Genomic DNA, 12,979 nt, shown 5'->3' on the forward strand with positions numbered 1-12,979 from the left:
TCCCGGTCCCACCATCGCCAGGATCAGCAAACTCCACATCGTCGGGTGCCCCATCTGTAAAAAAACAAAACACATCCTTGCCTCTACAGAACTACCTACCTTAAGGTGCATGGGTTCTATCCAGCGGCAGCAGCAGCTCCCGCTTTGAAGTTGTGAAATCAACATGAAATTGCCGCAGCCTGTCTGTGATTCTGTGTCCACAGCCCGGCTCCCCAGGGTCCTAGTGCCTGCTGCTATCCGGCGGCAGCAGCAGCTCCCGCTTTGAAGTTGTCGCAGCCTGTCTGTGATTCTGTGTCCACAGCCCGGCTGCACCAGGGTCCTAGTGCCTGCTGCTTCATCATTTTACCATTGCACTAGGCGCTTCTGTGATCCCACGATCCTAAATAATTCACACACCACTACACACTAATTAGAACTAGCAGGGGGAAAAATGATATATACAATGCCACCCGTCTCCGGGTGGCCAAATTAAAACTGTGCCCCGCTAAACTGGGGCAGTTCACCTGTTTGGTCCACCGGCTCGGGCCAGACCGTCCCCTCCCGGGGGTTCGGGCTGCCCCTTGCCTCTCCTTCCCCAACAGGGTTCGGGGATCCCTCAGCGCTCCCTCCTACTCGGGCCCCCTTACTGCGGGACCGGGCTCTAGGGAGGTGTGATGGGGACCATCTTAGAGGGGGCTTGGAGACCCGATTGCTCCTTCATCCCCTGACTGGTTCCCAAGCCCAAGGTGATACTTCCACTTCCTCCGCCTCCTTAGCCTCTATACTAAGGCAGGCCACCTGACCCACAGGTAAGGGCTTGGGAATCGTTACTGTCCCTGGGCTGGGTGCTTGCAGCACTGTCGGTTTCTTTGGGACTGCCCCTTCGGGACAGCACCTTGTCACCGGTTGTGTGACCGTGGAGTCAGGGACCTCCCCCACCGTCGTTAATTCTGCGGGGGGTTTCTCCACTACCACCCCCAGTCTTCCCCCCACCTTGCTCTTTCTTGCCCTTATGGGGTGGAACAATTTAAATTGACTGATGTGGCGTTCGCATGGGTCCCACCTTAAGGGATTTAAACTGCAAATAGCCGCTGAGGAAGCCTCCAGAATGGGACCCTGCACCTGGACCGGACCAGGGTCTGGGGCTAGAACTACCCCTGCGCTCCCTTTTTCCTGAGGCTGCTCCCTGGGTAGTCATACGGGTTCTTGTGGTGTGGGTGCGGGCAGGCCCTGGCCCGTTGCCATTGCCACCTGTCCTGAGCCTTGCAAAAGGGCTAAAATTTTACTTATCTCGATGGTTCCTGGGGCAGCTGCTCCTACCGCCGGGGTCTGACTCTCTACTGCGGGAGCCCTCTCCTGCTTGCTAGGGTTTTTACATTCCCTCTTGAAATGCCCGGCCTTCCCACACCCGTAGCATACCGGTTTCTCGTCGGAGGTCCGGGTGCCCTCATGCTTCCACTCTCTCTTAGGGGCTGCTGGCGCGATTTCATGCACCCTACCCTTAAGGGGCTTGTCCTCACCCCTCTCCCCATTACGATATGCGAGGGTAAGTTTCCTAAGGACCTCTTCCTCATTAAGGTCCGGACTCTGCGGGTCGAACCAGTGTTCGGCTTTTGCCCTAACGTTAGGGAGACAGTTGGCAACTAGGGTCTTCAGCCAGTGGGCGGTTCTTTCCCCTAAATTCCGTCTATCCGCTTGAACCCCGCATGCCTCCATATAGACAATCCACAGCCTGTCTGCGAACATGGTGGGAGATTCCCCTGGTTGCTGCTTGGTTTCCCCCACTCTCATGAAAGGGCTCCCCAGATTCAAGCCCATCGCCTCCAGAACAGCAGTCTGTGCGGCCGCCCATGTGTCAGGTCTTCCCCCATTCCCAGAGGTCACTGTCCTGCATAGCTGTGCATCTAGGGTCATCAGGAGCATCCTTATCTGCTCCCCCTCGTCGCAGTCATTAATGCTGGCTGCCTGCTCCACCTCCATAAAATGAAGCGACGGATCCCCCTTTGGAGTTAGCCTGGGTACGTGGGCCACCATCCCCCTGAGCGCGGATGCCTCATGAGGAATGATAATGTCGCCCTCAACCGGTCCCCTATTCGCCAGCCCCGCCGGGGGACCATACCTTCTTTGTCTATACCTGGGGTCCCTGCTCCTCCTCCCCACTGTCCAGCTCTCCTGCCCCGTTGGGTAGCCCCCCTGTCCCCGGGCTAACTACCCATATAGGAGACGCCGCTATCTGGGGATACACCACTGACCCCCCTTGGACCTGCCCCTGACCGGGCGGTCCAAACCCTACCTGCTGACCCGGCCCCATCACCGGCCTCCCAGGCAGCGCTCTGTCCCCATCCCATGGGGACCCACATACGAAACCAGGCGGACACGCCGCCAGCTGGGGGTACCCTGCCGACCCCCCTTGGACTTGCCCCTGAACGTGCAGTCCGATCCCCCCCTGCCGACCCGGACACAATCCCGGTGCCTCAGGAGGCGGTCTATTCCCCTTGGCCTTTGGGGAATCATCCGCTGCGAGGAGCACCTTGCCCCTAGGGAACCCCCCTGGACCTACCAGGTGTATCTGTCCCCTGAACTTGGACAAGGTCTCCTCCAACTCCGTTATTCGTGCCTGGCACGGCCCATGGGCCCAGTCCCCTACTTCCTCGCGAGCCACTCGGTACGCTGCCTGGATGTCCCGGAACTTCCCCTCCAGCTTCCTACACTGCTCTGTACTCCGAGCATAGAGTTCCTGGAGCCTCCGTTCCTTTTCTTTACCCTCCACTATCTGGCAGTGGAGATAGTCCTTCTCACACCGGTTAGACTCGCTTTCCTGTTTCATTTCTGCCAATTCCTCCCGCAGTCGTTCCGCTGCGCTAGCCTCCTGCTCTAACTCTTCGATCCTTTGCTCTGTGTTGACTACCTGCTGAGACAGGCAAACCAGCCAAACTGCCTTCTCCAAGTGCTTTTTGTGCGCCTTACTTTCTGTCCATGCAGCCGCTGCCATTACCGGTTGCTCCGCATTGATTAGTTCTGAGACCCAAGGTTTGGTGAGGTTGACCTTTTGCCACAAATACGAGGAGATTCTATCCTCCATTTTACTTCGTTCCCTCACCCCCTCTGCCAAGTCACATACTCCAAACCACCGGGCTCCTGGCTGGCTCGCCATTGTAGAGGGTGCCATCTCTGCTACTCCACTACTGGGCCGATATCTGGGGTTTGAGTATCTGTGTGTGTCTCTCTCCAGCTGGCACTGAAACTTCAGAGGCCAGGGGATGCCGCACTGGGACACCTCCACGGGAGAGAGCACTGGATCAAGCCTGCCGTTTATCCCTAACCGGAAGCCTGAGGCTTATATCACACAGATATCCAGACCCCCACCAATGCCCAGGTGATTCTCTCTCTTGCCGGTGGTGCAACACCCACCCGGTTCCTACTTCGCTGGAGTAGCTTTCCCAAGAGAGAGAATAGGACACTGCTGTTTATTACCTAACCAGCAGCCTGTCCTGAGTGAATCGCTCAAGATGACCCTAGATTCTTGAACCCGGAATTAAGGTGAGGAATATTTTAACAATGATTTGGTCAGAGATCGCTGGTGAGAGATTGAAGAATTTAAACGACTCCAATTATCAGCAAATCAAGGTTTATTGCAAAACCCAGGTCAAAATCATCAAACAGAAGAAATTATAATAAAATCTTAAACTCTAACACAAACTAAGTCTATTCAGAAAGTACTATAACGGACACAACGAAAATCTTATTGTTACACAGTTTTAGCAATGACACAGAACACAAATCAAGTCCCCTTCCCCAAAGCCTCAACCACTATCAAAGTCAAGGGAGCTTCGCAAGCTACTGCAGGGTACTTACAGTCACAGGCTGCAGAGGTCAAGTCAAAGGTGGAGAGGTCGAGCCAAGAGACCCTCAATCGAAACACAGCCCCTTTTATATCCGTTTTACCTGGCTTTTTCCTGTGTTCGGCCAGCCCCTTTTGCATTGAATCCATAAGGTTTAAAGTTCCCGCTGGTCCTGCCCCCGTTGAGCCTGTCAGACCTGTCAAGATAGGAGTACCTCCCCTAGGTCCGCCTCCAGTCTGCTTTTTGAGATAACGAGGTTGAGCTCCCTTGTGAAGAAGTTCAAAGTCTTCCATCTGCTCTGGAGATCGCTGCTATGTTGATGGGGTGTTGATTGGATACTGCTCTGGTGGAGGCAAAGTCATTTACATCTGCATGGGGCTATGACCATCCCATTGTCCTGCTTGCAGGCAGGCCCCTTACAGCATTACCATGCCCCTTTGTCTCTGTGTTTAATCTTATCTAGTTGTCTGGCTCCTTCTTCCTTGTAGCTCCTGGGGGGGGGTTTGTAAATACCTATGCCCCTACTCAGCTCAGCGGACCAAGCCTGCTGGGAAATCTGGTTACTTTCTTTTGGCTGACAAATGTCCAGTTTACAGTCTCTGGGTTTTGTTCTTGGGCAGTCCAAAAAGGGCCGAATTGCCCGAAAACCTTACAATTGGTAAAATGAATACTTCAAAAAAGTGGTGTGGACTGTGCAGACCTTTGTGCAAGAGTAGCAGCTTTTATTTATTTATTTTTTAAATGAATTTAGAGTACCCAATTATCTTGTTTCACAATTAAAGGGCAATTTAGTGTGTCCAATCCACCTAATCTGCACATATTTGGGTTGTGGGGGTGAATCGGAGAATGTGCAAACTCCACACAGTCAGAAACCTGGGTCCGGGACCGAACCCGGGTCCTCGGCGCCATAAGCAGCAGTGCTACCCACTGCGCCACTGTGCCACCCGAGGAGCAGCTTTTATGACAGTAAATACAAAAATAGGTTTTACTTAGCCTATCAAATTTCCTGACGTCTTCATGATAGCATATCAGGCCCAATGTGCTTTAAATACAGGGGAAACCAGAATGGGAGTAATTTAGTAAATTTTGGCATTTTATTTTGCAAGGTTCTGGAAGCAAAGAAGACAGCCCACCTCCTTTACCAGAAAGAACTCCTGAATCTTTTGTTGTGGCCAATGAATCTGGTAAGATCTGTTTTGTTTTAATTGTAATAAAGTTGCTGAAATAATTTGTTCAAGCCATGTGAAAACTGGAGAATTCATGGGCCCACTCAGGCACATAATTATCTGGACTAAGTACTGCAAATGGAGAGAAGAGTAGAACGGTCTCATTTCTACCTGATAAATTGGGGTGAATTATTTAGACCGTCCCAAGACCCCAATCAATCAACAGTAATTTCAAGTTTGAATTTTCATCGTATCATAGAATCATAGAATTTACAGTGCAGAAGGAGGCCATTCAGCCCATCGAGGCTGCACCAGCCCTTGGAATGAGCACCCCACCTAAGTCCACACCTCCACCCTATCCCAGTAACCCCACCCAACCTTTTTGGGAAACTATGGGCAATTTATGTTTTATCTGGGACATATATAAAATCAAGTCCAACTGTCCAATATAATCAAAATTGCTATCTCGGGATTGATATGTAACTGCTACTTGACATTGTAGAATAATGAAGAATTTTAGGCAGCACGGTGGCGCAGTGGTTAGCATTGCTGCCTCACGGCGCCGAGGTCCCAGGTTCGATCCCGGCTCTGGGTCACTGTCCGTGTGTAGTTTGCACATTCTCCCCGTATTTGCTTGGGTTTCGCCCCCACAACCCAAAGATGCGCAGGGTAGGTGGATTGGCCACGCTAAATTGCCCCTTAATTGGAAAAAAATGAATTGGGTATTTTAAATTTATAAAAGAAAAAAAAACAATGAAGAATTTTAATAATGACATTTTATTGATTTGGAGTTAGATATCTGCCACTAGGTGGTACTGCGTTAGCAACAAGGTATGAATGTCACTACAATCCCAGGGGACCATAGGCTGCTTTCCCCTTTTGAGAGAGAGCTGACTGGTGGTGATTTAATCTGAGGGTCACCACATCTTGGGTGAGGGTCAAGGTTGAGAAGACCTTTTGTTCTTTTTTAAATTTGGGTGCCCAATTCATATTTTTCCAATTAAGGGACAATTTAGTGTGGCCAATCCACCTACTTTGCACATCTTTGGGTCGTGGGGGCGAAATCCATGCAAATATGGGGAGAATGAGGCGGGACCTTCATGAATAACCTCAACGGTGCGGGAATTGAACCCGCGCTGTTGGCGTTGCTCTGCATTACAAATTAGCCATCCGGCTAACTGACCTCCCAACAACAAGGTAGACAGTGCAGGATATCATCCAGTGGCAGGATATGATGCTCTATATTTAAGTAAATTTCAATGACACCTAGTGACGATAATTTGAAATTGAGTAGGGCAATAATATTTACTCCCATAACAATTAATTACCAGCCATAAATCAGAAGTTGAAACATCCTGGGCAATTTCTGTGGATTGCCTGCATTTGGACTTCTGAAGAGTCCCGTAACACATCCTCCAGGATATGTTGGGTCTCTTAACGTCTGAAGACCAGATGATCAGGACCATTCTGCCTGTTTTTAATGAATTATAATTTTTCAAGTGTGACCTGCCTTTTAAAAACCAATACTGCCTGATTAATTTATTTAATTAATGGTGTGACCTTGGCTCAGTGATTGGTGTCACTTCTTCTAAGTGCGAATCTTATGGGTCCAATCACATAAACAAGGCTGACAATTCAATGCACTATTGAGGAAGTGCTCTCTTGGATATGCCATTTTCAGATGAAATGATAAACTGAAGCCTCATCTGCCTGTCCTGGTTAGCTCCGTTTTTAGATAATGGAACTATTAATCCCAGGGTCTTGGTTTCAAGCCCAATGTTTGATGATAAACAACAGCGCACTGACTGAGACAGATACAGTACAAAAAAAGCTTCTCCATTTTTAGCACAAATATTTTTCCTATCCCAGTCAAATTTCTGCATAATTTGTTTTCATGATTTTTAAAAAAAAAAAAAAATTCAGAGTACCCAATTATTTTTTCCAATTAAGGGGCAATTTAGCGTGGCCAATCCACCTAACCTGCACATCTTGGGGTTGTGGGGGTGAACCCATGCAGACACTGGGAGAATGTGCAAACTGCACACGGACAGTGACCCAGGGGCGGGATTCAAACCTGGGTCCTAAGTGCCGTAGGCAGCAATGCTAACCACTGTGCCACCGTGCTGCCCATGGAAAATGATTTTAACCCTTGTTGATACATTCTCTAATTTACCTCACAAGGTTCCATGTTGGTGATGTGATTACCACACATCAATGATTCGTAGTTGAGTACAGTTTCTGCTAGTGGCCAATATTTGTAGTACATCTTACTGTAGCACCCACAGTTTGTAAGTAAACTGAATCAACCTATTAAGATATTAAAATGAAAGTCTTAGAGTGAATGATTTATAGAGTCATAGAGGTTTACAGCTGATTAATTTTACTTTTAACATTAATCAAATCTTTTCGTTTTGTTAGACTCCCTTGTTCGGCCTGTCCATGTTGGGAAATCTGCCGAATGGAGTGGTTTTCCACAAGCAACGACTGTTGAGCAAATAAAGATGGTGAGGAGTAAGGTAATGCACGTCAGTGTAATGGCATATTTAAATAATTTAATTATGTAGATGTGATTAAAAATGTTGAATTGTTGTACTTGAATATTTTTCCTTTTTTTAAAACAGAGCCTGAAAAATCCCCGAAGTTCAAGAATGAGTAAGCAACCACTAATCATTTTTCAAAATTACTTTAATTATGTTTTTCCTTCTATATTTCATCTCAAATCTATTTTGTTTTTAATCATTTACGGGATGTGGGTGTTGCTGGCTAGGCCAGCATTTATTCCCTGTCCCTATTTGCCCTTGAGAAGGTGATGGTGAGCTGCCTTCTTGAACCACTGCAGTCCATGTGATGTAGATACACCAACAGTGCTGTTAGGGAGGGAGTTCCAGGATTTTGAACCAGCGACAGTGAAGGAACGGCGATATATTTCCAAGGCAAGGAGATGAGTGACTTGGAGAGGAACTTCCATATGGTTTAGTTCCCAGGTATCTGCTGCATTTGTCCTTCTAGATGGTAGTGGTTCTGGATTTCGAAGGTGCTGCCTAAGGAGCCAAAGTGAGTTCATGCAGTCTCTTGTAGATGGTGCACATGCTGCCATTGTTTGGTGGTGGAGGGAGTGAATATTTATGGACGAGGTGCCATTCAAGCTGCTGCTTTGCCATCGATGATGTTGAGCTTCTTGAGTGTTGTTGGAGCTGCACTCATCCAGGCGAGTGGGGAGTATTCCATCACATTCTTGTCTTGTGCCTTGTAGATGGTGGACAGGCTTTGGGGAGTCAAGTAGTGAGTTATTGCCGGAGGATTCACAGCCTCTGATCTGCTCTTGCTGCCACAGTATTTAAATGGAAAATCCAGTTTAGATTCTGGTCAATGAAATGAAAAAAAATGAAATGAAAATTGCTTCAAATTAAGTTACTGTGAAAAGCCCCTAGTCGCCACATTCCGGTGCCTGTTCAGGGAGGCCGATATGGGAATTGAACCCGCGCTGCTTGCCTTGGTCCTTACAAGCCAGCTATTTAGCCCACTGTGCTAAACCAGCCAATGGATGTTGATGTTGATAGTGGGGAATTCAGCAATGGTAATGTCATCGAATGTCATAGGGTGACGGTTAGATGCTCCGTTGTTGGATATGGTCATTGGATGACAATTATTTGGCACATATGACAGTCACCACTTGTCATCCCAAGTCTGGATATTGTCCAAGTCTTGTTGCATTTGGACATAGACTGCTTCAATATCTGAGGAGTCACAAATGGTGCTGATCATAGTGGAAAGGTTCATTGGTGAAGCAGCTGAAGATGGTTGATGTCCTGGAACTGAGATAATAATAATCGCTTTTGTCACAAGTAGGCTTCAATGAAGTTACTGTGAAAAGTCCTGAGCCGCCACATTCCGGCGCCTGTTCGGGGAGGCCGGTACGGGAATTGAACCGTGCTGCTGGCCTTGTTCTGGATTACAAGCCAGCTGTTTAGCCCACTGTGATAAACCAGCCCCTAAAGTTGGCCTCCATGATTGGCCTCCAACCACCGTCCCATGTGCCAGGTATGACGCTAACCAGCAGAGGGTTTCCTCCCTGATTCCCATTGACTCCAGTTTTGCTAGGGCTCCTTGATGCTCCACGTGGTCAAATGCTGCTTTGATGTCACCTCACCTCTTGAATTACGGTATTCTGCCCACATTTGAACCAAGGCTGTAATGAGGTCAGGAGCTGAATGGTCCTGGCGGATACCAAACTGAGTGTCAGTGAGCAGGTTATTATTATTTTTTAAAGTATTTTTATTAAGGCATTTATAATTTGAACAACAAGATATCTAAAGAGCAAGATGAACAACACACACCCAACAACAAAACCCAGCCAACACGGCTTTACCTAAACAACTCCCCAATCCCAATTCCCCACCGTCCCCAACCCCCCATGCCGCCTCTTTTTACCAACCCCCACTTCTGACAGCTTAATTTTTCTCAAAGAAGTTGATGAACGGCTGCCAGCTCTGAGCAAACCCTAGCATCGGTCCCCTCAGGGCGAACAATCTTCTCAAGTCAGAGGAACACACTAACCCACACCCTTGACTTCAGGGTCTCCGAGTCCCTCCATGCTAATAAAATCCGTCGCCGGGCTACCAGAGAGGCAAAGGCCAAAACATCGGTCTCTCTCGTCCCCTGGGCTCCTGGATCTTCCGACACACCAAAGATCGCCACCTCTGGACTCGGAACCACCCTTACCTTCAGTACCTCCAGCATGAAGTGTGGTCAGGTTATGAATAAGCAAGTTCAGCTTGATTGCACTGTTGATGACCCTTTCCATCACTTCACTAATGGTCAAGAATAGATTGATGGGGAGAAAGGTGCCTGGGTTTGATTTGTCCTGCTTTTTGGGAAATTTTCCACATTGCTGGGTAGATGCCAGTGCTGTAGCTGCACTGGAACAGCTTGGTTAGAGCGCATAGCAAATTCTGGAGCACAAGTCTTCAGTACCCTTTCAGCAATGTTATCAGGCCCATGGCCTTTGCAGTATCCAGTGCCTTCAAGTCATTTCTTGATATCAAGTGGGGTGAATCGAATTGGCTGAAGACATATTTGTGGCGCCGCCTCCTCCAGTGAGGCAGGGGACAGAAAGAAGTTTCCATACCCATGTTTGACCTGATGCCATGTCACTTGATGTGGTCCAGAGTCAATGTTGAGGACTTCCAGGACAACTCCCTCCCGACCGTGTACCATTATGCCGCCCGCCACATCTTCCAGTTCTGTCCTGCTGGTGGGACGGGACATACTTGGCGATGGTGGGTGTTTGCGACATTATCTGCAAGATAGAATTCTGTGATTATGACTTGTCAGGCTGTTGCTTGGCTAGTCTTCCCAATTTTGGCACAAACAAGCCCCCAGACATTTGTATGGAGCACATTACAGGATCAACAGTGCTGGGTTTACTGTTGTTATTTCCAGTGCCTAGGTTGTTGCTGAGCAGTCTGTCCAGTTTCATGTTGACTTTGCAGGTTTTTTGATACATCTGAATGGCTTGCTGGACCATTTCAGAGGTCATTTAAGAGTCAACCTTGTAAATCTACCTATTGAATGGAAAGTTAAATAATTGTCACTGATATTTTTTTCATACTAATTACATCAACTTTTTCTTTCCATTTTGCATTTCAAAGCTTGTTCGGAATTTCTCGTTCTGTGTGCTCTCAGAAACGTAGGAATTGCTGGATGAGAAAAGACTGTTTTTTCTAGTTTTCCTGCAACAATCCTGGTAGTCACATGATATAATGATAGGAAGATGCTGAGTAAAGAGCCAGAGAGAGAAATCATGGGCCCTGGTGCGTTTCCTGTTTGCAGGCCCCTTATTCCACACCCACCATAACCTTCTCCCCTGTCATGATATTCAAACACACACATCATGATAGACACACCAACAGACAAATCAGCACACACAACACGACAACCAATCATAGACAAGGACAGAGACAGTATAAGAGAAGAAACACGACACCTGGTGGCCAGTAGATCTGGAGACCAGAACAAGGACAGGACCTGATTAACATCACACACAGGGAGTCACCACGTGCAGAGTATCAAGACAGAACTGTAAATAACAAGTTGAAATAAAACAGCGTTGTACCAAATACAACCGTGTTGGTTCATCTGTACATCAGAACACCCAACACTACATCCCTCTCATCCTTCGGGTACCCAGAATTAGGAAACATAGTCACAGTGGAGTCGAACACAGTGGTGTTTTATATAGGTTTAGCAAAACTTATTGGCATTTGTACTCTGCCTCTATTTAAAACCCATTGAAAACTAAAGTTTGTGATAAATGTTACAACCACGGCTTTGTCAGACAATTACACACAACTTGCTTGTTCATATTATGCAACCAGCTCTGCTTCTTTAAACCTGATGTGGAGATGCTGGCGGTGGACTGGGGTGAGCACAATAAGAAGTCTTACAACACCAGGTTAAAGTCCAACAGGTTTGTTTCAAACATTAGCTTTCGGAGCACTGCTCCCCGGTTCACCTGAGGAAGGAGCAGTGCTCTGAAAGCTAGTGTTTGAAACAAACCTGTTGGACTTTACCTGGCATTGTAAGACTTCTTACTGTCTTTAAACCTGGCCCTAAGCAACAACTGGACAGCAGCATCCAAAGACTTGAACCTGACAAACATCGTAAACAATCATCCTGTGTATAAATGAGAATATCTAGAATTAACCGTGGCATACCCCTATTGGCGCATAACTCCTGGTTTACAAGTTGAAAAATGGCAAAGCTTCCCAGTAAATTAGCACCAACCAATTCACCTGCAATAATGTGCAATTTCTATCCGCTCAAGTGGGCTTTGTTAACAGAACAAATAGAACTTGCGTTTGGTGATAAATGGTTCCACATTTTAAGTTGAAACCAATCACACTAAATGTACAGCACGGAGCATTTAATAGGAGAGAAAAGTACTGCCGTGCTGGGAATCTGAAGTATAAACAAAATGTTGGAAATTTTCTGCAGGGCAGGAATCATCTGTGGAGAAAGAGAAATGGGGTGGGGGGGGGGGGGGGGAATTTTCTGACCCCACACGCTGGTGGGATCTTTGGTCTCACCGAAGGCGATCCCTTGTGGCAGGACAGAACCATGCAAAACACTGTACCCATTGGCGAGACCGGAACATCCCACCTGCGTCCAATGACTAGTCGCTTCTGCTACCAGAAAACGCCGTGGGGGTGGTCAAGCATCCTGTGCCCAGAATCAATAATTGAGGTCCATGATCTGCACTAATTCGATGAAGGGTCCCTGACTTCTATTTGTCTCTGGTGTCACCAGACATGTTGAGCAATCCCAACACTTCCTGTTTCTATTGGAGTAAAAACCTTTTTGCCAGCCCTCCAAAAAGCAGTTGTGAGTTCCTTCTTCACCAAGAAAAACAGCAGCTGCTGCCTGAGATTTGGCTTGGCACAACATTAACCATAATTTTTTTCAAGCTCCGGTATGAATACAACTTGCTGAGCCAATAAAATCAATGTGAAAGCAAAAAATTGATACGTTAAAAAATTAGTGATTAATAAAAAGTTGAGAGTTGAAGGGAGAGATACAGACTAAGTCCCTAGGTCCTGGTCACCAGGAAAAGGAATGGAATCAGGGCTTAGCTAAGGACCTTTGTTTAGCTGACACTGACATTGTGTTTGCGTCTGGTGGAGCACAGTCTGAGCTAGCCTTGGTTGAATTTGTACAAAAGTGGAGTTTGGAAGGATGTCGCCTTTCAGCCTGGGGTTTCCTCCTCCTCTTTCTCCCCCCCCCCCCGCCGATATGTTGGGGGTGGGGTAGAAGAGTATATGCCCCACATCGAGCAGCATCTCTCCCTCACTCAGGGTTCTCACTCTCACATGAATGTGTGCGCTTACACTTGCTCGCATGTATACTCAATGACAACAAGGCCTGAAGATGAGTCTGAGGTAGACAAAGAGGGACTGGAGAATCTGGAATGTCCCCCTACTCTGTTAATGAAAT

General features: G+C 47.5%; 1 protein-coding gene and 1 long non-coding RNA gene across 7 annotated transcripts in view; one reads left to right on the forward strand and one right to left on the reverse strand.

Moving 5' to 3' along the window:
* LOC140387960 (tyrosine-protein phosphatase non-receptor type 12-like) overlaps positions 1-12,979 on the forward strand; it is a 198,333-nt gene that overhangs the window by 174,529 nt on the left and 10,825 nt on the right. For 5 of the 6 annotated variants that reach the window (XM_072471346.1, XM_072471345.1, XM_072471348.1 and 2 more), the window contains exons 14-16: positions 4,928-5,005; positions 7,406-7,503; positions 7,609-7,639. In XM_072471346.1, the coding sequence (XP_072327447.1) occupies positions 4,928-5,005; positions 7,406-7,503; positions 7,609-7,639 (207 nt within the window). The remainder of the gene's footprint in view (positions 1-4,927; positions 5,006-7,405; positions 7,504-7,608; positions 7,640-12,979) is intronic. The other variant, XM_072471344.1, reaches the window with a different exon arrangement.
* LOC140387962 (uncharacterized) overlaps positions 7,658-12,979 on the reverse strand; it is a 28,431-nt gene continuing 23,109 nt past the window's right edge. The window contains exon 2 of the long non-coding RNA XR_011934037.1: positions 7,658-9,204. This is a non-coding gene — a long non-coding RNA (uncharacterized lncRNA). The remainder of the gene's footprint in view (positions 9,205-12,979) is intronic.

This window comes from Scyliorhinus torazame, chromosome 13 (assembly GCF_047496885.1).
Source record: "Scyliorhinus torazame isolate Kashiwa2021f chromosome 13, sScyTor2.1, whole genome shotgun sequence".
Taxonomy (NCBI): domain Eukaryota; kingdom Metazoa; phylum Chordata; class Chondrichthyes; order Carcharhiniformes; family Scyliorhinidae; genus Scyliorhinus; species Scyliorhinus torazame.